Source organism: Parasteatoda tepidariorum, chromosome 12 (assembly GCF_982258835.1).
Source record: "Parasteatoda tepidariorum strain Cologne lab strain chromosome 12, Ptep-v5.0, whole genome shotgun sequence".
In the NCBI taxonomy this organism is placed as follows: Eukaryota; Metazoa; Arthropoda; class Arachnida; order Araneae; family Theridiidae; genus Parasteatoda; species Parasteatoda tepidariorum.
In genome coordinates, this window is record NC_141766.1 from 15,408,376 (window position 1) to 15,434,587 (window position 26,212).

At 29.5% G+C, this 26,212-nt stretch overlaps 1 protein-coding gene across 1 annotated transcript; it reads left to right on the top strand.

Moving 5' to 3' along the window:
* The first annotated feature begins 650 nt into the window (after positions 1-650).
* Positions 651-25,477, top strand: LOC107438124 (myophilin). The gene is made up of 4 exons (XM_016050310.3): positions 651-724; positions 11,225-11,349; positions 19,589-19,793; positions 25,211-25,477. The coding sequence occupies exons 1-4, from the start codon at positions 674-676 to the stop codon at positions 25,388-25,390; spliced, it is 561 nt and encodes a 186-aa protein (XP_015905796.2). The 5' UTR covers positions 651-673; the 3' UTR covers positions 25,391-25,477.
* The last annotated feature ends 735 nt before the right edge of the window (positions 25,478-26,212 follow it).

Here is a 26,212-nt window from a genome sequence, read left to right on the forward strand (position 1 = left end):
CCCAGCTCCGAATAAAACTTTAAAAAAAGAGGGGGGGGGAGTAGGATCTGGGGGCCCTTGTCATCTCGGGGCCCCAAGCTACAGCTTATTTAGCTTATACGTAAATCCGGCCTTGATAACAATAATAATAAAAAAAATGTAAATTTAAAATATATATGTATAAATGTTTTTTTAAAGAAAAGCTTAAATGAAAAATTAAAGGAATCAATCAATTAATAAACTGAATCAATTAATAAGCTGAGTAAAAAGCCTGCTTAGAAAGTATTTTATTCCTGAGCCTTCCCCAATTTTGTTTTTTAAAAGCGAGGATCATAATATTTATTTTGCGCCGACGAAAGTCTCGCTACTGTATGTTCAATCTTTGCTAACAGATTTGTTTATATTGAAAGTGTGACTTTGGATGCACCGTCAACTCTGCAAGTAAAATATCTCAATGTTAAGTCTTTTTAGAAATTATTGTTTGTTTCATTTGAATTATTGCAACATCCACGTGGTGTTTACGTCATAATTTTCTTCCTGGAGAAGTCCGTGCCACCCCCACACGTAAGCTGAGAGGGAGGAATACGTATGTTACCTATTTTGGTGCGTTCCCAAACCAATGGGAACGGGAAAGTCTTCCCATTTGACCAATATTCACTTCTTACTGAACTCTCTTACAGAGAACAAGCAAGCAATGGCTAACCGAGGACCTTCTTTTGGCCTTAGCGCCCAAGTGGCTAACAAGGTAGGCCTGTTGTTTGTTTACAAGCAATCTTCAAACATAACTTCTAATACTATTTATCTATAGTCAATAATAATAATAAACTTATTAAGAGTCATTTCTCTCAAAGATCATAAAAATTTTCGAAAAACTTATTAGCAATTATATTGGTAAAACTTTGTATCTTATGTATTAAAGCTATGTTATCCTTAAAGATATGCGTTAATTTGCATAGTTAGATTTGTTCTCCGCTTTTTAATTTCTCATCTATTTTTCAAAACGTAACGTTTAATAATGATTTATAAAATTGATAAGGATTGTTGAAATAATTATTATAAAAGTTTTTGTTACAGTTTCATTGAATTGCGAAAAAAAAGCACCAAAAATGATTTTTCACAAACTCTGCTTAAGTTAAACAAAAACTAATACTTTTACAGCTTAATGCGTCTATAGATAAAATATGAGACTTTCTGTTGACATTTGAGGAGCGGGAATGATTTCGTATCATTCATTAATGATGTATTCTTATACAATTTAAGACCCGTCATTAGAGATTCCTTTAAAATATATTTTAGAATAAAGCTAAACAACTTATAAACAGCTCTTCGAAATTAACGCACTAAATGACTAAACAATTGGGACCATGTTCTCTAAATTGCAACTACTATTTTTATAGCCAAAAATCCAAATCTGCCGAAAAAAGACATGTTTATCCCAGAAAGAATGTTTTTGTGTCTGATTTTAAGACCTGATTAATAGTTAGCACCATTTAATAAGCACCTTATACCTTTAACATTAGCACTTGATATGGAAAATCCAATCGTTAGAACATAAGTTTTTGAAAGTGGCATCTTTATTTTTTGATTCAATGTGTAATTTTCCAATTTCGATGAGATGTGTCTCCTTACGAAATGAACCATTCATATCAAATATTCTTTTCTGAGAAGCCTCTTCCATCAAACTTAACAGTCAAGGAAGAGTAAAGGGAACTTATAAATATACTTTTATTTAGTTTTATTATTTATTTAATTTATTTAAGAAATTATAAATATACTTTTATTTAATTTTATTAGATCTTTACAAAGCAATATCTTTTCAAACAAGTAAAATTAAAGGTTGCCACCTAAATGGAATGGGAAACAATATAATTAGCATTATTCTAAAATTGATTTTTCTGACTACATAATATCAATACAGTTCTGCAATCAGAATTATTGAAATGGTATTAAGTATTACACATTTGCTCTAGATTTTAGTTGATTGATAGCTTGGTGTAAAAAAAATGCCAGCATCATTCAATGGGATTATCATTTGTTTAAACAATAAGAAACCATTATTGTTTTTGTTTTGTTTTTTTAAAAACTTCAAAAACAGACTAATGTATTACATTAAATTATTTATTTAAAAAATAAAAACCACATAATTTTATGGCTCTGAATTTTTGAGAGAGAGAAAAAACCATGGAAGTTTCAAAAATTATCAAGTTCTAATTCTCCTAATTTAATAAAGATACATTTTTTTAAAACTTTTTTAAACAATTATCCAAATCTAATAAAATTCCTTTTTATTATAAAACTTTTTTGGATAGTTTATTGCTGTCGAATGATACTCCATCACCAAAAATTTGTTCAGGAAAAAACAGGAAGAAAAAATAAATAAATAAAAAACAGGGAGAAAATTAAAATCAAAATTTAACTTAAAATCCAAGAAGAGGAAGTCGTTTAAAATGTAAATTGTGTTACCCATTCCACTTATTTATATTTATTTTTCAATTATTTATGATTCAATTAAGAGAACTTCATAATAAGAGCAAAGAAAAAATGAATAGCAAAATTTCTATTTTGAAGAAATCTCTTATTTTTTCCTTTACAGATGCAATAAGAATTTTTGTTATCAATTTATCGTCATTTGAATTCAAGATAATTTTTTTGCATTTGTAGTAAAATAAAATTCCTTTTTTATTTCAAAACTTTCTTGGATAATTTATTGCTGTGGATTGATACTCTACCACCAAAAGTTTATTCAGGAAAAATCAGGAAGAAAAAAAAAAAAAAAAAAAAAAAAAACAGGGAGAAAATTAAGATCAAAATTTAACTTAAAATCCAAGAAGAGGAAGTCGTTTAAAATGTAAATTGTGTTACCCATTCCACTTATTTATATTTCTTTTTCAATTATTTATGAGTCAATTAAGAGAACTTGATAATAAGAGCAAAGAAAAAATGAATAGCAAAATTTCTATTTTGAAGAAATCTCTTATTTCTTCCTTTCCAGATGCAATAGGAATTTTTGTTATCAATTTATCGTCATATGAATCCAAGATAATTTTTTCGCATTTGTAGTAAAATTACAAAAGAGTTTCTTGAATGGAATTAGTGAAACTTGACACCATATTCTTTGTAAAATAAGTCACGGAATTCCTCATATCATTGAATCAATGGTGCCGCAAAGGACAGGGGTGTAGTGATTGTGTACTTTTTCCTCTTTTTCGATTAAACACAATTTTTTTCGTTAATTTTGCAGTCTTTTATTAATTGTATATGTATCTTGAATTTTTGTAAAGGTATATTAAACTTCATATATATGTATATAGTTGTTTTGCCGGTAAGACCTAGCTTCTATGAAAGTGGCTTGGTAAAAGTCCGAATTGTTATATGATTTTATTTCATTTCAACCTTTCTTTTAAATAATTAGTTATATTTTTAATCTTTTATCTTAACTTTAATCCAATTCGAAAACTGAAATTTTTAACTCTAATTAACTAATGCTTCCCTAATTTGAAGCAGTAATTTTCTTTTGTGCTCATACGATACTTAATTTAACGAATTTTAAAAAAGAATGATTTTTATTACATTTTTCATATTTTAAAGTTTAATTACTGTTAAAAAGGTGCATTTTTGTCAAACACTTTTGGTGTAGTAGCTTTAATTCAATTTGTAAAAATTTCGAATACTCAGATGTGCTTCAAAAATATTTTTCAGAAATACGAAAAAAAAAAAAAAATAATCCTACGATTTTTGTTGTATTTTGCCTAGTAGCACCCCCATACCAACCCTGGGAATTCTTCGTTGGGTGCGTGACTACGGTTTTTGCTGCAATGGGGTTGGTGAAACAAATTAACTGTATTTTCAAATTTCTTGTTACTAAAATATTAAAAATTTGTAACTTCGAAAAATATATTACAATTATAATATTTTAAATTTTCTGTAATAATATAGAAAGTTACAAACATAAAATAATACAAATTCTTACAATTTTAAAATTTATCAATTTGTATAAGTTTATAAATTGCGTTTTTTTTACTTTTTCTTTTTTCTTGCGGAATTAAATTTTATTTCCCCAAAACAATTACCTAACATCGGCTCTGAATATTCCTTCAATTTTAAATTATATTATACTATAAAAAAGTTCGATATAACGAGTACGACGTGTTATGATGAGAAGTCCGCTATTTCAACGAATTTTCAAGTCACCTACAAAATATGTATTAAAGATTCAAAAATTGCATATTTATAACCGAGTTAAAAATTATTAGCCGTCTGCTTTTTCAATAACATTTTTTGGGGGAAACACATTTTTCTGTTGATTAAGGATGCAATTTTATACGAAGAACTTTGTAAATAAAAAAACATTTTATGTATTTCTGGTATTAATGTAGAAAAGCGAACATCTTTTCCTTTTTAAATTTTTTTTTATCCCTTACTATTATATAGCAATGTATAGCTAAGCCACCAGCTAAGTTATCCTTTTTCCCGTTATGTGCAGAAATCCTATCTCGCTATTCGAAAGAATGCTTCTTTCGTTGACCACTTTTTCTATCATGCTCCTTTATATACCTTCCTGATAACTTATGAAAATCAACATTCACTTTTATCAATGAACGTCAAAAAGTATCGCATTTTCTTTAATTTTCTTCTTGCAAAAACTTGTTACTATTTGGAAACTTCCTCAAACTTTCCTGTGGTAGACATTTTTGCCTTTCATAAAGTACAGACCTACGTAATTTAGTTGTACTATCTGAAGGCAAAGGCAGTCTACTCTCGATATGTATTCTACATAAAGAAAAAATATCTATTGCATTTTTTTATCTTTTTACTGCTATTTTAATATTGAATTTGAGTATTTGCTTATAACAACAAATTCGCTATAATGACAATTTCATGTGCTATTATTATTTTTCGTAGTTACGGACTTCTCCTGTATTCTTATTTTCAAGGAATTGGTCAACTGTTGATTTCCCGTTAAATATACAGTCATATATATTTTCGTCGTATTTTTCTCATTTTATCACTAACTTCTCAAATAATATGCTTCTTATAATGATGCTTCTTATATTTTTAGATCACCAATATGCTTTTAATAATAAAGCACACATTCTTCAGTTCCCAATTAACTGCAAAACTGCTTTCCTTATATTTTACTGTTCCTTAAACAATTTATAATGTCTCCTAAATCAACATTTGGGTGATGATAAAATTGAGCAAAATTATTTTTCATGAAACGTAATTATTTTTGAATAAACCATTTAAAATATATGAGCAATATGAAATAACCAGTCTAATTTTTTAAATGATTTAAGAGCACTTTGAAATATTTCAACTACGTGAAATTATCAATCCACTATTTTATTTATTATTTTCCCAATACCTATTCATGTGAAATGACATTCGTCATTCAGGTATCAGAAGGACAGATTTCTTGAACGCTCGTTCAGAAGCAGGCACCATATTAGGTGTGCCATCATTACCCCTCCAGTAAGAAGTATAGAAAAGAAAGAAAGAACATCCATGCCGCTAACCGGGATTTGAACCCGGGGTATTTCTGACATCAGGTCAGCTCCCCGGTCGTCTCCAATATTTGATAAAAGTAAATGATTTGGAAATACTCGTACAATAAATCATCAATCGTATTCTTTAAATTAAATGATTCATTATCAATCCATTTTCTTATAAAAAAAAACCATTATGAATTACCTGAACTTTGAAATTTTTTTTTATTTTCAATGGCAGCAAAAACAAACTATAAAAGAAAACATAGACTGGGGGGGGGGGGGAGTCTATGAATATAAAAGGTCTCTGATCTTTCAGTATTGGATCATAATATTACGATTGGCTAAAGCTCGGTAGAAGTAAGATCGTTCCCAGATTACAGAGACTGTAGATAGGACTTGAAACTTTGGAAAACGGTGCAAGTGTTCGGAAGACATTTATGGCCAAAGCCGAGCCTAAAATCAGCCACCATTTTATATCTGGGCCATTTTGAGGCTAAAGATAACAAATAGGGAACAATTTTTTTGTAGCATTCATACAAATACTTGATCTTACCTAATTCTGGTGTGGACATTTCAAATCTGAAATTAATTTTGCTCCTAAAGCTACGTTTTTTTAAATGATATATTTTGTCGTAATGAAGAAGTTTAAAAATGTTATACATAACAGAGGATAGCCCACATGTGGCAACAAGTTTCTAGGGTAGTTAGAGCACATGATTAGGACTAAAATTGGATAGGAACCCATGCCCAGAAATGTCGTCGAACGCGGTGAGGGGCACAACCTTATTATGAACTGTTTCTTCGTGTGCTTCTGAGCAGGTCACAATAGGGAAGCACCCTTAGCCACGCACGACGACATTTTCGGGCATGGGTTTCTATGCAATTTTAGTCCTGATGATGTGTCCCAACTCCCCTAAAAGTTTGTCGTAACACTTACACGACCCCCTGGTATATACAACGTTTTTAAACTCATACATTTCGACAAAAAATAGATTAAAAACGCCATTAAAGAAACTGTAGCTTGGATTAGAAAAAGTGAAACCGATTGCAGATTTTGAAATCAGCGACGTGAAAATATCTAAGATCCGTTTTTAAAAAAATGTCATGCAGCAGAAAGCAAAATGTAGAGAAAAAAAATTGTTCTCTAGTGTAATTTGTTTTTCCATGACTTTTAATTTGTTCTAAGAGCGAGTTTTCTTTTTTAAACTCTTCATATATGGTATTTGTGATTAATCAATTTATTATTCCATCTGGAAGGAGATTTCCAGAGTCAAAAGATACTATTTTTGGCCAATGAAAAAGTAAGCACAGATATTATTTAAATGAAACCATTTTTGTGAAATAGTGCAAAGAACTTTTGTAATTTAATTTTCTTTTGAAAATTTGAAGAAAATAAGAGATACTATGATGTCTTGCACGAAAGATAAGTCATTAAAATCATGTTAATAACTTGAAATCTTTTTTAATATGCAGTCAAATATACACGTTTTACAAACATACTAGAAACAAACATTCAAAGAAATTGAAAAATAAAAAGCTTTTTTTTTGAGTTTGAAAAATTGGATTTTTATTTAAAAAAAATCATTTGGATTCCCCCAAAATATAAAATATTTACCAATATTCAAGTGCTATTATGAATTTGAGCAACATGCTATACTCAAACGCTGTTCACTAATTTTTAATTTAATAGGTTAATTAGAAATCGAGTAATGTTGCTAGTCATGTGAAAAATTTGAGTTGAGAAAAACAGATTTAAAGACAAAATTTTGAATAAATATCTTCGAACAAAAAAAATGAGTTTGCAGACAATTCCAATTAAGAAAATGGGTTTTTCTGATTTCAGTAAGCTTTTGCCGTAACTTTAGAGGTTAATTGTATTTGACGTTTGCTTGTTCTGAACAACATACATTAAATTTTTTCTTTGTGGGGAAAAACCATCTAGATCGCTTAAGAAGCGTTTTTCACTAAAAAATTATTTTTTTCTGTTAAAATAGAAAGAGAAACTAACAATAAGAATCTCAGAACAGTTATAAAAATAGCATATTAGAAAAGGTGTTCTGGCTCACGTGGATTCACTTGAATCTTTGAAGAGTTATTTTGAAAGTTTATTCTTAGAACATCGCATCGCTTTTTTCTTTGCTTTCATAAATGTCTTCCAAATACGCCACATGCCATGCTGACTTTTGCAGTCACCGTAGGCGTAGCGTCGGGAGTGGGGCACGTGTCCCCTCAATAATTTCTCAAAATTATTACTTTAAGAGAATTATTACTTAAATTTTTTTTCAAATTATTACTTTAAAAGAAAATATTAAAAAAATATTTTTAATTTAATAAAAATGAATAACTTTAGACAGATTGATTTAGATAATTTAACGAAATAATTAGATACTTATAACTTTTCGGCTTTAAGTCGTATCTTAAAAGCAATTTATAGAATTTTTTAAAATTATTTCGATCATTATTTAACTATTCTGAAATTGAAATTGGGAGCAACAAGTATTAATATAGTTTAAATGTGATTATTAGTTATTTAGTTTAATTTATGCACTCTATATTTTTTAAAATTACAATTATTATCTATTAACATTTAAAGATCTGTTTATTTTTTATAACTATCGAAAGATTTTAGCATCGTTTTAGCCCTTTAGTATAGTTATCGCCCTTTAGAACTTTAAGTTTTCATTCGGATTTGTTCCAAGTATACATTTTTAGGTAAAAGTGATAAAATATACTTATGTTTACTATCCTTATAATTTTTAACCAATAAATTTCATTGCATACGAAATATCTATATTACGTTACTGATTAATTTTCAATGCACCGCATTAATTTTCAGCATGTTTCAATAGCAATTCTAAGCAATTTTGCTTAGCTATCACATAACTTTTTGAAACTACGAGATTGAAATACGAGATTGCACTAAATGCATAAAAATATTAAAAAATGACGCATTATTACACTTATTAAAATTGTTATTCTTTTAGATTTAAAGGGAATTTCATATCAAGGAATTGCAGTGTTAAATAATAAATAAAGTACATTATGATGGATCGGATTTTCTCATAATTTTCCGGATAATATATTAAAAAAATTAATTCTGTAAAAACGTTTTCGCGTTTTGGGAAATGTGGGTAAAGTGATCATATCATTAATGAAAAGCCCTGACTAATTTTATTCATGCTACTTTAATATTGAAAATATATTTTGTGACAGAATTGCATCAGATTTCTCATAAATTTCAAATTAGAATGAAACATAATTCCAATAAAAAAATTTTTTTCACCATTTGCTTAAAGAAGTAAATATTAGAGAAATAAGAGTGAAAAGTTAAAAAAAATCAATCCAACACTTTTTTTATGGTTAATTGTTTAAAAATTAACGTAGAAACTAATTAAAATCGAATTTTTATATCTTTCTTTGAAATAAAATTGCAAACTGCGAAAAAATAAATAAATAAATAACAATATCAACGAATCACCCTGAACTTGGTGAACAAAGAAGGCCAAGACCCTTAATAACTTTGATCTAATAATCGGATCTTCATGTTCTAGGACTCAATCTTAATTGTTTAAGGGGTGACCACAAATATGCCAATTCAGACGATAATTTAAGTTACGAAATCGGAAACAAAAACGTATTTTCTTTGACGTATTCGAATTTCTGGGCAACAAAATATAGGGGGAATGGTCCCAATAGTTTGATTACAACAGCGATTCAAAGTTAGGACCTTTTAATGTTAAATTTACATTTTGCTTACTTCGAAAGCTATTTTAAGCAAATCGAAAAATTCTTGCACACAACTATAAAATTCGCTTATTTAAAGATAATTCCATGCAAAAATTATTTTTTTCTACAATTCTAAATATATATATATATATATATATATATATATATATATATATATATATATATATATATATATATATATATATATATATATATATATATATATATATATATATATATATATATATATATATATATAATATATATGTATGGAGGTTGGTGTTAGGTATAAGTTGAAATGACTACGCTTTAGTAATAAACAAATTTAATAAAAAAAATAACAAGAGATATGAAACAACCCCTCCGTCTGAGCGTTACAAAAGTGGGGTGGCGCTGCTGCAGTGGAGGTTGGATTCCCACACATATATATAATAAAAAGACAGCGTGGTTCCTCAATAATTACTTTCATGCAATCACAATTCAAGCTTATTTTTAATGACGAAATTTATCATTAGTGTATTTATTTATTTTGTTTAAAAGGAAATTCACTACAAATAACAGGGTTAATATCAACTAGCAATAGTATTTCTGTATTTGATGTATTTTGTTGTTTATTTATTCAAAAATGGAAAGATGTTTACTTTTTAGTTGCATTATTGAGCTACTATAAAATTTTTTTAAGATGGTTCGAATTTTAAGAAAAGGACATACCTCATTTTTTTTTAAAAGTATAAATGCCAATGTTTATTTTAAAATTGAAATTTTTAACCAGAATTTCATTTAAAACTTAATCAGCATTAATGTTTTTCGAGCCAAAAGGAAAATAAAATTGAGGATAATGAAAAATAAAATCACGAGATGAAAATATTTCTTTAAAGTAAGTGCAATATAAAAAAAAAAAAATAATGCGCTAATTTTTAAAATTTTATTTGATAAACTTTAAAAAAATGCGCAATATTCGACTTCTTGTTACCCCTTCCAACTCCTTATAACAAACTTAGTAGCAGAACTGAGTTTGTGTTAAAGCGCCATAGCAAATTGTCATTAACGAAAATTTTTTAGTGCGGGAATGTAAGAAAATTTGTAAAAAAGCGGAACTTTAAAAACCACGACCAGACTTTTAGAACAAAGATTAAAGTGCAAAATTATTTTATCGTAGATGTAACTTTTTATTTCTCACGTTCTAGAATGTTCTCTATTTTATTCAGTTTAGTCGGTGTTAAGTTCAATTATATTAATTATTAATATTTTTTTTAATTTTATCTTCAATGTTAATTTATTTCCATAAAATAAAAATAATTGAAGTCAAGAATAGTTTAAATTTAGTTTCACTGTTACGGAATTTTTCTTTTTCCAATTAATAAATTTCAAACTAATAACACTTCAATTAATTAATTTTAAGTACCATATTTTAACAGTGCAGCTATTTCTTCATGTATTAAAGACATGAAGAAATAGCTACGTGTCCCTCAATAGACTGTTCACAATAAGACACGATTCCCAATAGATAACTTAAGTCAAACATCACTGGCTGAGTTCAGTGTGTGTATCGGTGACTACTTTGATCAGTTGCGATAGGCCCGAGGGTGTACACATCGATTATCGTCAAACACCACTCTGCGGTAAAATGCTGGACTACCAGCGCAGGTCGACGGACTACCATAGCGGCGGAGCTATCACCTCTGCAGAGGATCAAAATAGCGATGGCATGTCTTCGGATCATTCTCGAAGATGTTACCATCGCCATCATTCTATTGTGCATCTCTAGTGCGACGTGAATAAAGTACTATTACTACTGTTAGACAGTCTTGCCTATCAAAACTTACGGACCTACAAAATGCAACTTTTAAATACAAGCATTTTAAGCAAAAACTGCTCTGCAGATAAATTTTAGAATATTTCCAATAATGTTGCAGATTAATACAGATCATTTCTCTACTAAAAGATATCAAACTGTGACAGAAAATTTGATTTGGAATTAGATTTTTAAGAGCAGATTCAGAGATTAATAGAAATGTTTTTGTTTACAGTTGGCTGGAAAACGAGACCCCGAATTAGAAGGTGACATTTTGAGATGGATCGAGGCTATCATGGGACAAAAATTACCTAATGGACCCTATGAAGAAATCTTGCGAGATGGTGTGATTCTTTGCAAGTAATGTATTCAGAAGAAAAAATCTTTTTAATGTCCTTTTTCATAAAGTAATTTGCATTTTACAATTGAAGATTAAAGGGGATTTATATTTTTCACAAAAATGATGATTGGAACGACATTAGTGGAATTTTCAGGTTCTTTGATAAGTTTTAATAAATCAATAACGTGGAATATCGGTTCCCCTCAAGAGTTATTACACATTGTAGATAGTTTTGGCCGTGCTAAGGAAAAACCGTTCCTGTCTGTCTTGATTTTTTTTTTTTGTTTTTCTTCGTAGAATCAGCTCTCTTACTCCCAAACCACTCTTCCGCTTGATCTTCAATTGTGAGAATCTCTTATTTTATTTGTTTCTATGCTGCTAGATTTATTTTTAACATTTTATTTTAATTTTTCAAATAAGATACTTTAGGTTATTTTCTTTTTTATTACACGACATTAAATATTAATGAGACGAGTTAAGTGATCGCATTTGTAAAATATTCTTTCATATAGAATAATTTATGAAACATTGTAGAAGCTGATAAGCCGATACTTTGTATGAATTTCGGTATGCATATTGTTCCTTAAACACAAACCTTTAATTCTTAATTCTCGAGAATAATTATCATTCTTGTAATATTTTAATTTAAGAGAGAAAACAGGCTTTTTTTTCCTTCTTAGAATCAGCTCTCATACTCACAAACCGTTCTTCCGCTTGATCTTTAATTGTAAGAATCTTTAATTTTGTTTGTTTCTATGCTGCTAGATTCATTTTTAAAATTTTATTTAAATTTTTTAAATAAGATATTTTAGGTTATTTTCTTTTTTATTTCACGACATTAAATATTAATGAGACGAGTTAAGTGATCGCATTTGTAAAATATTCTTTCATATAGAATAATTTATGAAACATTGTAGAAGCTGATAAGCCGATACTTTGTATGAATTTCGGTATGCACATTGTTCTTTAAACACAAACCTTTAATTCTTAATTCCAGAGAATAATTATCGTTCTTGAAATATTTTTAATTTAAGAAAGGAAAAAAAAAGATATTTACTATATATCATCAGGTCTCTCTCCCCTCCCATCACAAGAAATAAACAGTTTATTTTTTGAATAAACATGAAAGAGGATTCTTGGAGAAAGGCGAATGTCTTTCATTTCCTAATGAATCATATCATTTCTAAACATTAACACTAAAATTCAAATTGTTTGAAACACAAGCCTAGTTAAAAGCAACAAATTTACTCAACATCAAAATGACGCTAAAAGTGTTTTCCGAAAATGCTGTTTCGTCCTATAATTCAAGAATAAGTAAATAAATAAAAACAGTTTAAACGTCTTAAACGTGAAGAAAACCCATAATTTTAATTATTTTTTTTATTTTACTATCTTGCCGTAAAGAGTTATTTTGGCAAGATATTAAAAAAAAATTTCAAAAGGTTTTAGAACGGACAAATAACTTCAATTTCACAAAAAGTATTAAACTTTAAAAAAAAAAATTCATTAATTCAGTGAGATTTTTCATTCTAGATTAACATCAATACATTTTCAATTTCTGCAAAATTTTTATGTGCAGCTAGATCGTGCAGCGTAGAAATACATTTTTAAACATTAAAAAAAGTTGATAGCAAATGTTTTTCGCACAACTATGACTTCTCTTTTTGATATTTTGTGCTAGTTTCATAATTTACGTACGTAAAAGGTTAAAGTTAGACAAAACGTAACAGTAATGAATGACTTACTAACTCACGACAATTTTTGAAAAACAAATATAAGTTAGAAATCTTTACTTCGATTTCGTTTCTTTCTTTACTCTAAAAATCTTCACTCTAGTTTCGTACTCTGATAACGCTTTAGTTTCGCTTTTTTACTAGCCGAAAGGTATGCCAAAGTTGCATAATTAAATGATTAACTAATTTAGCTCTTCAAATAAAAAAATATAAGTTTATTTTTAGTCCGTTTACTAATTTTTTACTAAATAATTTCTTGCATGAAAGCTAGCGTAAGCTATCTGAAACGTATCTCAAAAAAAAAAAAAAAAAAAAAAAAAAAAAACACGAAGTAAAAGCCAAGAGTGTTTCTCCAGAGAATGTAAATGAGAGAATTAAACTTGAAACTTAATGACAATGCTGACTTAATGAGAGTTAACGTTGTGCTAGTGAAGTTTTTCTTTTTCTTTTCTTTTAAGGAAAAAAAAGCGCTGAGCATTATGTTAGTAAAGTGAAAGTTGCTTATAGATATGGAGATTATAATGCTCAATTTTTTTTAAATAAAAAAGTCGCACATAGTTCTTCTAATCAAAAATCCTTAATGCTTCCAAATAATAATAATAAATAAATAAAATATATATATATATATATATATATATATATATATATATATATATATATATATATATATATATATATATATATATATATATATATATATATATATATATATATATATATATATATATATATATATATATATATATATATATATATATATATATATATATAGACAGATAGATATAGATATATATACACTCGATAACAAAAAAATCGACGCACCAAGAACGCACTAAGGCGTGCAAAATCGACGCTCGATCAGGCTGGAATGATGCCGACTGGGGACGTATAGTCTTTAGCGACGAATCCCGCTTCCAACAGTGTCCTGACGATCATCGAGGACGCGTTTGGACACAGGACAGAGGGGGGATCCTGCCTTCACTATTGCATGCCACACCGGCCCTCAACAAGGCATTATGGTCTGGGGTGCCATTTCCTTTGACAGCCGGACCCCTTTGGTCGTCATTAGAGGTACACTTACTGCACAGCGGTTCGTCGACGACATCCTGAGACCTGTTTTGCTACCGTTCCTTTTGCAGCTCCCTGGGCTGGTTCAGCAGAACAATGCCAGACAACATACGGCACGTGTTGCTATGAACTGTCTGCAAGCTTGTCAAACTCTTCCTTGGTCTGCCAGATCGCCAGATCTCTCTCCCATCGAGCATGTCTGGGATATGATGGGAAGGCAATTGCATCTGGCACGGAATGCTGATGACCTCGTTCAACAATTGGATCGAATTTGGCAGGAAATACCGCAAGAGACCATTCGGGAACTTTATCTGTCCATGCCACGCCGTGTGGCAGCTTGTATCCAGGCTAGAGACTGGTCAACACCTTATTGAACTTGTTACAGTAACTCTGCAATAAATTATTCAATTGTTCTGAAATTTTAATCATTTACTATTCTGTACATTGTCTTCCTATCCACCAATTTTCGCTTCAATCGGACGACTCCTTCTTGGTGCGTCAATTTTTTTGTTATAGAGTGTTTTGTTATAGAGTGTATATATATATATATATATATATATATATATATATATATATATATATATATATATACGTAATAACGTAATATACGTAATACGATAATATGCTGTGTTTGGCGAAATTTGGCGAATAATTAGTGTATATTTAAACTATTTAATCAAATTCTTGTGTGAATTGATAATAGTATAACAAATACTTTTGGGCTATTGTTTAAGCAGACTAGAGCTAGACGAGCTCAAATCTTGAGGACAGTCCTCGAATTTTAATTGTTGTGTCAATAAAAACTTTCGATTACTCAGAGGACAGAAACATTTTGTCTTGAATCTTAACACAAGTCCTCAAATATCCGCGACTTTTTTGAAAACACTTTTATTATATGAAGTGAAAAATCAAAAGTACTAAGCTAAAACTAACTGATAAAAACTCCATACACGCCTGAAAATAATTCCAACAAAAATAAACAAATTTTAATAATCATGTACTCATTTATTTTACATGTGTTAAGCAAATGCTGATCATCAAAACTGCTTACTTCTAAAATCACCTGATATTTAGTAATAAATTTTTAAAAAATTACCTTGTTAGGTTACTAGTTCATTGATGGGTTGGAAGGGGAATAATATTAATTAATATTTTTCATAAATATATGGATGTTCTAAAATCGTAAAATTTTTTGAGGATGCTCCGCTGATTTGTCCTCAAATCATGGCTTAGAAATCTGGTCACCTTACAATCAAAGCCTCCTAGATACCCCATCTAGGAGACTTTGCTACTATTATTCGAAGTTTAATTGCGAGTAATTCTGCAATTTCAAGAAATTGACATTATGGCTGTCAATAAGGCGGTTTGTTTACATGAAATGAACTTTTTGTCGGATTTAATTGATAAATTCACCATAGTCTACTTACTACCAAGAAAGTTTCAATCGTTTTTCCTAATTGATAAAAATTTTTTGATTGTGGTTGATTATTTGTTAAGTAATTTCAATCTCCTTGTCGGATTGATTTGACAAACTACTTTTATAAACAGTAATGAAATGCATGTATGTTTTTAATTTTAGTCTCATAAGATTTACATAAATCTGTCAATTGTATAAAATAATTTTATAATGCTTAATTTCTATTTATTTCCGTATGGTTTGAATTCATATTAATATCCTGTGAGTGGTACGTGTATGCTTAACTAACAAACGCTAGTTTTATTTTAAGATATATTGTAAATATGTATCCTAAATTTATGATTATTGCCTTATATTGTATAGTAAAAATATTGTTATTGGCTCTTATAAACTGTACGCCAAAAAGAAAAAAAAAAGAAGGAAAAACAAAGCGGACCACTTGAATAATTTTTGATCTAATGATGTAATCTTCACGTTTTAGGACTAATTCTTAATGGTTCGAGGGGTGACTTCAATTACTAATTATACTAATGCAGACGATATCTTAAGTTACGAGATCTGACACAAAATCGTGCTTCTGACTAAACATACCTTTTTTATCAACGGATTTTGGATTTCTGACCCTTTAGTTTTAGGGGGTAGCCGCAATCTGGGAAATATAGAGAGTAATCCTAATAGTTTGGTCAGGAGCGCGGTCCAAGGTTTTCCCCGTTACGCTAATTTTGCTTTTTAAGTATTTCACCATACTTCAAGAAATTTTTAAGCGTATTGAAAACTTTTTGCGCACAATTATAAAATTCGTTTATCCAAAAATGATTCCGTGCAAAAAATAAATGTTAGCAAATATTAATTATTTTTTATTTAATAATAGTCGAAGAAATTTTGTATTGCAAGGTATACCATTCTTTACGTCATTTTAAAGTATCTAATTTTTCATGGAAAAATACAAAATTTTAGTGAAATCGGTTGAATAGATCTCGAGAAATCAAATTTTTAAAAAGTAAAAGTACTAACTTTAAGTCACCCCCTCAAATATTAAGAATGAGTCCTAAAACGTGAAGATTCGATCATTAGATCAAAATTATTCTTCGTTTATTTATTTATTATTATTTTTTGGTGCACTGTTCATCGTATTTTACTGTAATTATAAATTTTAGTGTTACTGAATAACAAGCATGGTGACGGCTTCTTTACACCAAGTAGTGTAAAAGAACATTCTAGGTGTTTCACTACACCAGGAACTATCCTTGATTTTGGTGTAATGGAACACTTCCTGAAACACTACTTGGTGTAAAATAGTTGCCGCCATTTTTGGTGTTCACATACACGAAATTTCTTACAATGTATATATGATGTTAGATATATGATACTCATAAGGATAAGTAAAGCTACTTTTACTATACAACGTAAGAATCATATATTTAGGATTCATATATATGTACCGTTTATTAAAATATAATTAGTTTGTTGATCAAACATACACCCAGCACAGAGAGAATATTAATATGAATTTGAATAGACAAAAACATATGACAAAACAAAGAATAACAAAATAGAATAAAGAAAACAAAAGGAGAAGAATAAACAAAACGAAAGGAGTAGAAATAAAATATTATGAAATTAATTAATATTGTTTACAGATCTTTAAAAATTAAAACACTGATGGAAAAAGAGTCCCAACACCAAGAAAAATTTATTGTACAGAAATGAAATTTTGGCGATGCGTGAGTCTGAGTAACGTATTTAATTGATTAAAGTTTCAAGATCACAGGTTAATGCAATTAAGAGAAAAACCATTTCAAATGTGAAATACTTGTACATTAATAACTAGTGTAACTACCAGAATTTTGTATGCAAGCATGCATTGCGTCATACAGATGCCGTATGTCATTTTGTGGGATAGAGTTCAATGCCAGTTATATTTGGTCAGTCAATACGGGGATAGTCAATGCTGGTTGATGACGTAGATGACACTGAAATTGTATTTATTTATTTTTTTTAAAAAAATTACTAGCACACTAAGTTGTTTACTCATATTAAGTTAATGTCGCCAGAAAGTTTCAAGTTTAATTCTGTCATTCACATTCTCTGGAAACATTCTCTGGCTTTTGGTTGAGAAGCGTTTTAGATAGCTTATTTCTGCTGTATTGACAAGCACAGAATCAATTTTAAGTTGAATCAATTTTAATAACCAGTTTCAACTAGACCAGGGGTGGCGAACCTTTATACACCAACGTGCCATTTTTTTCTGAAAAAAATTTTAATGAGGTCATAGACGTGCCGTCAAATAATTTTGACTTCGTGATTATTGGGAAAATAATAATACTAAATACTATCAACTCAAAACTCTTTATTTACATTGAAAAAAAAAAACATTTTGCCATGTCTTAAAACAAATTAAAGTAACATCAGTGTGACTTCTGTTGCTGCAGATACGATGACAAATAACTTATATTAGGTTGTAAGATGTTAGTTTAAGCCGAACTGTTACTTTTTTTTTGTTGCTAGTTATTTATTGTTAGCTTGCTTTTTATGGTTATTAATTGTTTTTTTAGCATTAATTGTTAATTTTTTTATAATTAATTGCTTATTATTTTGTTTGTTTTTTTGTGAATTTTAATTTGATTGTTACATATGCTTCATAGTGTAATAACATTTGTGTAATAACAATTCATAGTGTAGTAACAATTGTGATCGGTGGCGTGCCCAAAATATTGTGTCTCGTGCCGTAAATGGCACGCGTGCCATTGGTTCGCTATCCCTGAACTAGACTATGAAATGATTCTATAGGACAGCACCAGGGAGCATGACTCAGTGATATTTCCCTTACTGGAGAAATGTAAACAACTCGCAAAAGTTACTACATTTAAAAATTGTTTTAGTTTAATATATGAAAAAGTAAAAATATTCTAAGAACTTTTCTTCTTTTTTAATTCCTCTACATTAAATTACATTCTTTTAATAAACTTGATAAAATAGCTCTTTTAAAATTTTCTTAAAACCTTTAAAAAGTGGATTAATATTAAGGTTTCGTTTTTTTCTTGTGATTGAAATCACTATTTGTAAAAGTATATGATTCTACAAAATCACTCTAATTTAAAAAATAAATAATATCAAATGTATTACATTTATAACCAATTCATATATTTTCCATTGGAAGTTAAATGGAGCCAGTTTGGACAAGTCCACAATAATTCCACGAAGACATGCGTCTGTTTATACTTAATATTTGTTAATTGAAACTATACACAGTAAAAGTTAATATCAAAATAGGTAAAATATATATATATTATAACATATTATCATCTTTTGTTGAAATCCTTAAAATAAAATATGTTAATAAGAAATAAAGAGAAAGTTACTTTTGCACCTTAAAAACCTTCTTTTGCAGATTTCATGTAAAGTATTCACAGTATGACTATACAACTGCATATGGAAGTGTTCATTAGTGGTTCCAATCTACAATATCCCACAAGGGCCCCCAATTTGATCAATAATTAATAAAGTTATTCAAGCCCCATAATCGCACACTCGCCCTCTCTCCCCTAGCATAATGTAATGTAATTTTTTTCAGTTGCGAAACATTTGTGGTAGTGCAATTATGATATAGATCCTTTATATAATGCTTTTCTTTCTTTTCAAGTTCGGGAACATTTGAAATTAAGTACAATTATGATATAGATCCTAAATATAATGTTTTTTAATTTTAGGAACACTTGAGAAAGTACAATTATTATATAGATCCTTAATATAATGTTTTTCTTTCTTTTCAAGTTCAGGAGCATTTGAAATTAAGTACAATTATGATATAGATCCTTAATATAATGTTTTTTTTTCTTTTTAAGTTTAGGAACACTTGAGAAAGTACAATTATGATATAGATCCTTAATATAATGTAATATTTTTCCAGTTTAGGAACACTTAAGCGAGGACAAATATGTTACAAGTGCATAATACAGATCCTTAATATTTTTCTTTTTAGGAACATGCATACAAGGAGAATTATAATATATGTCCTTAATGTAATGTAATATTTTTCAGTTTAATGAATAAACTGATGCCAGGATGTATTCAGAAAATTAATACTTCCGGTGGACAATTCAAAATGATGGAAAACATCAACCGTTTCCAAGAAGCAGCTAAAAAATGGGGTGTTCCAGAAATTGACGTCTTCCAAACAGTCGACTTATGGGAAAGGAGAAATATTGGCCAAGTAACACAATGCTTAATGGCTTTAGGCAGAGCAGTAAGTTTATTTATTCAAATTATGAAATTTAAAAGCTGAAATTAACTCTTTTAAGTGAAAAGAACAGGATAAAAAATTTGAAAATATTTCGAAGATTGAAAAAAATAAATATTTAAGGTAAATCTTAGAATATTGCATTTTCAAAAACTTCTGAATTGATTTTCAAAAAATTTTTTGTATGAATTCCCAACTCTTGAAGAGTACTTCGACGTCGGGTTTTATTTTTTTTTTCAAAAGAAATTTTCAAAAAAAAAATAAATAAACATTAAAATTTGAAGGGAAAAAAAAACTATGGTAAAAAGCGAACAAGAGAAAAAGTTTTTCAAAGATCCTCGTGAGACATATATACTCGAAACATTTGCATAAGAAACATCGCACTGTAATAAATTTAAAGCAATTATTCGCGTAAAGCGTTTGAAGTTTTGCGAAAATTGTGATACAAAAGAATTAAAGCATCAATGAGAATGAAATAAAGTTTCAGACAATAAAGAAAAAGTAAGAGAAATTTAACAGACGTCGAAGATAAAAATAAAAAATTTAAAAAAAAATTAAAAAAAAATTCTGTTGAACTAACAAACATTAAAACTAAGAGAATTTTGATTTAAAAGAAATTTGGTTTATGGTATAAAATTTGGTTGATAGAATACAAATCAAGTGACCGTTCAACAGTTATAATTAAGGATGCAATAAAAAAAAGTTTCTAGAAGATAAGGGAAAACCTCTGAGCTTAAGGACATGAACCCAAAATTTTAAAAAATATTCGGAATTCCGAAAGCAAACAGGGCCAGTAGTTTTCTAATTTGAGTTAAGGGATTATTTATGAAATATAATAGCCGTAGTATTAATTAAATATTGTATAAAAGGCTTGACATATTAAATTTTATTGGTATGGTTTTCAATATAGTATTTTTTTTAAATACTTCACATAAATAAACAGTTTTCTCACTCACTAATTTAAATTTGTAAAGCTAAAGATTTTACTGATTTACTGAAGGTAACCATTAAGTATTTCCAATATAAGAACTCTAAATTCCAATTAAACTCCCGATTCTATTTTAGTGCACTAACTGTCTTCGTTAAAAAAAATCCTATTTCCAGTAAAAATTATTTAAATGTGGTAGTGTGTTGTTTTATTTATCAAGAAATGGAAGAATATGTATAATTTCATTATTTCACGTTCAAAACAGTTAAAAAAAATAATAAAACTACATAATTTAAAATATACAGGGGGTGGACAAAATAATGGAGACACTTCTATACTGATACATTTTTATATTTCTCAAGAAATAAATAATCATTTTATACTTCAGAAGTGTTTAGATCATGCAATTTCTTATACTTTTCATTGATGTTTAAGTCTTTTAGAAGTTTAAGGGACCGACAATAAATTATAAACGGAAAAAAGTGTTTTTGAACACTCTATACCAAAAAATGTAGTAATAAATTTGTAACTTGCAACAATTAGTTTGGTTATTATATGTGAAGATTGCCCAAAATTTCGTATACCTATCTAAGATATTTATGAAGATATGAATATTTTTATAAAAACTAATTTATTTATTTATTTTTTTTGTCTTACGTTTTTTGCTATAACATTAAAAATATTCTACAAAATTAAACAAATTTTAGAGCACTCTAAAATTAATTACAAAACTATTACTTTAAAGTTTCAGAAACATTTGTTTAAAATTACGCAAGATATGGGTAATTAAAGCAGTTCTTTTATACTGTGCATGAATGGAAAAAAGTTAAATTTTTTTCTCATAATTTTATTGTGAATCGTATTTGGCAACTAATGAAAACAGTCCGAATTTAGTCTGAAAAGTCCGAATTTTAATTTAGAAAGTTTCAAGCAATTTTCAAAGTAGTTTTTGCACCTTTTAAAAGAATCTCACTGTGATAAGGGGTTTTCTACAAATAGTATTTTGTATCGTTAAGCAAAATTAAATAACAAACAATAGTTTCTTGAAATAAACATTTATGCACCGAAATGTGATTGTATCAGGAAGGAAGGAAGAAAGAAAAGCTGCTTTTATGGAGAACGATCCCCAACAAAGTCGGTGTCATTTTTAATAACTCTTAATTAATTTAGAAAGTTTCAAGCAATTTTCAAAGTAGTTTTTGCACCCTTTAAAAGAATCTCACAGTGATAAGGGGTTTTCTGCAAATAGTATTTTGTATCGTGAAACAAAATTAAATAACAAACAATGGTTTCTTGAAATAAACATTTATGCACCGAAATATTATTGTATCAGGAAGGAAGGAAGAAAGAAAAGATGCTTTAATGGGGAATGATCCCCAACAGTGCCGGTGTCATTTTTAATAAATCTTGTTTAATAGTACAATATAAAATTTGTGGAAAACTCCTTATCATTTTTAGCTTTCTTTTAAAAAAGTACGAAAACTACATAGAAATTGCTTGAAACTTCTTAAATTTTTAAGATATTCAAATCAAATTCAGTGTATTCTTGCTTCTGAAATTAATTTTTTGTTTTGCAATTGTAATTTTAATAGAGTAGAAATGCTACCTGGTTCATGTAAAAACATACAAATTATTGACTTTCGATATCCTACACGTGACATAAACAGTCCTGAACCTGAAATATCTTTGTACTAAATGTGAATAGGAAAAGTAGATCTATTCATTCTCAGAATCGGAATGGCTATGAAATTGCACTTCTTATAGTATCGGTCGTAAACCTACTTTAAGATTCCTGGCTGGAAATTGGAGTTATTTTATTTTTTAGAAGCAATATTAAAGCAGATAAATTAAAGGGGGGAGTCATTAAGTTTGTCTCGAATGAATTTTTCTTCCCATAAAGAAAGTATCTCAAGGATTTTTTTAGAAACAATACTGCATTATTTTCTATTATATTTACATCGTTTTCAGGGTTAAATGTTGTCGAATTTTCTACATATTCATCAAATCAGTTGATGCATTTTTATAGGGGCTATGTGAAAGTTTTAGTATTCCCATGTCCAACTAGCTCTCCTCTATATTTGAGAAAGCGAATTTTTCACCTAGTTGCATCAGAATCATAGTTGCATCAGAATCATTTAAAGTCGGAGTAGATTTCATTGTACATGTAACCATAATAAACACTGACAAATACCGTGAAACACTGATAAAACGCTCTCTTAACGTCAATATTATAGACGTTTGGAAAATGTTCATAACACAAATATTTATAGACTGGACATGGTGGAAAGCTAGTATGATTTAGAGAAGCAAAAAGTATACACAAAAATACTTCGACTGACTAGGTAATTAAATAGTTTCCCTACATGCAAACCTATCGACAACTACACACTATAGACAATAATTTCCCCAAAAATGATGCAAATACAAGGTTATTACAGTTAAAGTTACAAAGTTTACATTAATTTAAAGTTCGTTTTATTTGCCGGATGTCTATGAAAATCGGTATATACATCATATAGATCATGAGAAAAAGATATTTGCCATATTTTTTTTCGAATGGCAGGCACTGAGCTTTATTCGTTTCGCCTTAGAAGATGCTACAGTTGTTACTCATTTCGCGTTCCCAGTGGGCACCTGTGAACCAAAGTCACGGAGGCGAGTAACATTGCCCACGCCACACTGCCACAAACCCGTTCATAGGGTGGGCCACATTCACTCATCACACACAACAGAGGACAACACAAGAGAGAGAAACATTCATGCCCAGAGCGGGATTCGACCCCGCGGTCATTGGCTTCGCAGTCAGGCGCGCTAACCGCTCGGCCACCTGGCCGGCGATATTTGCATTATTAAGTTTACCCGCATTATTAAGTTGTTGCAGTTAATTTACGTCACGCTAGAGCTGCACAATGGGCTACTGGCGACGGTCTGGGAAACATCCCTGAGGATGATCCGAAGGCATGCCATCACAATTTTGATCCTCTGCAGAGGGGATGGCACCCCCGCTTCGGTAGCCCGACGACCTGCACGCGAAGTCGAGCACTTTACAGTAGATCAGTTTAACGAGGACCAATACCGCACACCCTCAGTCCCTACGCAAACTAATCCAAGTGGTCAGCCACCCACACACTGACTGCGGCCAGTGATGCTTGACTTCTGTGATCTGCTGGGAACCGTGTCTTAGCGATCAGTCCACTGCGGGACCAGCATTATTAAGAAACCTGCATAAATCTTATAAAAATTAATTCTCTGTCAAATTGGCTGAAAATTTAATGTTGTTCAAAACATTCTGAACTAAAGTTCTCGTTGACAAAAAAGGATAGTTTCCGAAACGCTGAGCCTCAAACATAAGATATATAGACAGCGGCCACAATGGTGAAAGGTGATAGAAGAGCGCTTGCGCGTAGCATTAGACGTTGGGTACTTGTACACCATTGTGAATGCTATATGGTGTCTAGGATATGCACGGTATGGAGATAACATTAAGTAACCATCTACGAAGTTTATTGAATGTATCTAAGAAGCAGCGATTCGACAAAAAAAATTGAAATAATATTTAAATAATTGATGTGCAGTCATGTTTATGCGTGACTATATATATTTGTATACATCCAAGTATCTTTTTGTTAAAACAATCAAGGGCAATAACATTTGCAAAATCCAATCCGACAACCTCCACATGGTGCACATTGGTTAATGCTAATGACATGACGGTATTAGAGAATTACTACTTTCGTATCTCGGTAACTATAAATTTTTGGACTTAAAGCCAATGAGAACTTTTATTTAGAATGTTATGAACTACAACATATTAAGTTTTCAACTAATTTTACAAAGAATTAGTTTTCATCATAATATGCACACGGGGTCCTTCCGACCAATAGGTGAGATGACACGCAAAAAATTTAAGAAATTGAAATTGGAGAGGCAAAAATGTATACGTGCATTTCATTTTTGTTAAACATATTGCACCATTTAGTGCGAAGAATATCAAGATGTATTGCTGCATCTTGATGTGTTGGGCAACTTGCTTTCAATCTGGTTTCATTTGAAAACAGTCTCCTTCGTAGCACTTCTCTAACTACCCAGTCTCTTCAGATTTAGACATTCTTTTTCAAAACCTGCCTCGACACAAATATTTTTATTTATCAATTTTTTTTTTTTTTTTTTTTTTTTTGTAAAAATTTCAAGCATGTAGTTCAATTGAAAGTTTAAAGTCGTTTCGATATTACAAGTTTCCGGCAATGCACGTTCTTTATTTTTCTTCTTTATGTGGTGCAGTATATTTTTTACACTTTACGGCAATGACTGCTTATTTCTTAATCAGCTTTATATTGAATTCATTAAAAATATGTTTTAAAAAGCTAAAATATAAAACACTTTTATTGTAGATGCTCATGGTCCATATAACGTATATATCCAGATCTACAGGGTAATTAAAATTACCCTATATATATAAAAAAGACCTTACTTCAGAATGATTATTTCTTTACAGTGTTATACACGTCCAGATTACAATGGACCCTGCCTCGGTCCAAAACCAGCTGAAGAAAACAAGCGTCAATTCACAGAAGAACAACTTCGAGCCAGTGAGGGTATTATCAATCTTCAGTATGGTACAAACAAAGGAGCCAACCAAAGTGGACAAAATTTTGGCAATACGCGACACATGTAGAATCTTTCAAGTGCTTGTTTCTCGGGGGAACAAAATATTTAGCTTGGCTTATTTTTTGTGTCAAGAAAATAAATATATTTACAGAAAGTGTGTGTGTATATTTTGAAAAAGCTGACTTATTCTTTTTAAATTTCGTATGCACAATTGTTTTATACAATCAGACTTCTCAAACCTAACAACACTGCAAAAAAAATTAGCGTTCCTCAACGCCAAAACTGGTGGAAACTGCTTTACACTTAAGTGGTGTATGGAAGCACCATTGGGAAATTCTTAGTGTTTTACTTCATTAAGATTCAAGGATAGTTCCTGTTGCAGGGAAACATCAACGATGTTATTTAACACTACTTGGAGTAAAATAGCCGCTACCATTTTCAATAGCAATCTGGAAACATGTGGTCCCAACAGTTTAGTCGGGAGAAGTTTCGAAAGTCACTTGATGTTAATTTTATTTTTTGTGCATTTTGCTATATCTCGGGAACTTTTTAAGCGAATATAAATTTTTTTGCTCAAAATTATAAAATTCTTTTGCCGAAAGATGTAAAAAAAATATTTCTTGATAAGTATTTTTTTCATTTTAAGGGTTGGCATGTTTTTAAATATTCTGAATTTTTAAAACAATAATTACATAATTATTATAAAATTATTTTTCGATAAAGGAGTTTTATAATTGAGTGAAAAAAAATTTTAAAAATTTCACATTGGTGTAGACTTTATATCATAGCCGGCATTGAGCAGTAGACTCATTGTGTTGTTTGAACACAAATGTCCAACTCCGAAGCCTTGAAACGAGGAAACTCCTGGATCAGACATTGGAACAATCTA

Coding starts and splice junctions, on each gene's coding strand:
- LOC107438124 (XM_016050310.3), top strand. CDS start 674: ATGGCTAACCGAGGACCTTCTTTTGGCCTTAGCGCCCAAGTGGCTAAC. Junction 11,350..19,588: donor GATGGTGTGATTCTTTGCAA/GTAATGTATTCA, acceptor AATATTTTTCAG/TTTAATGAATAAACTGATGC. Junction 19,794..25,210: donor TAATGGCTTTAGGCAGAGCA/GTAAGTTTATTT, acceptor ATTTCTTTACAG/TGTTATACACGTCCAGATTA.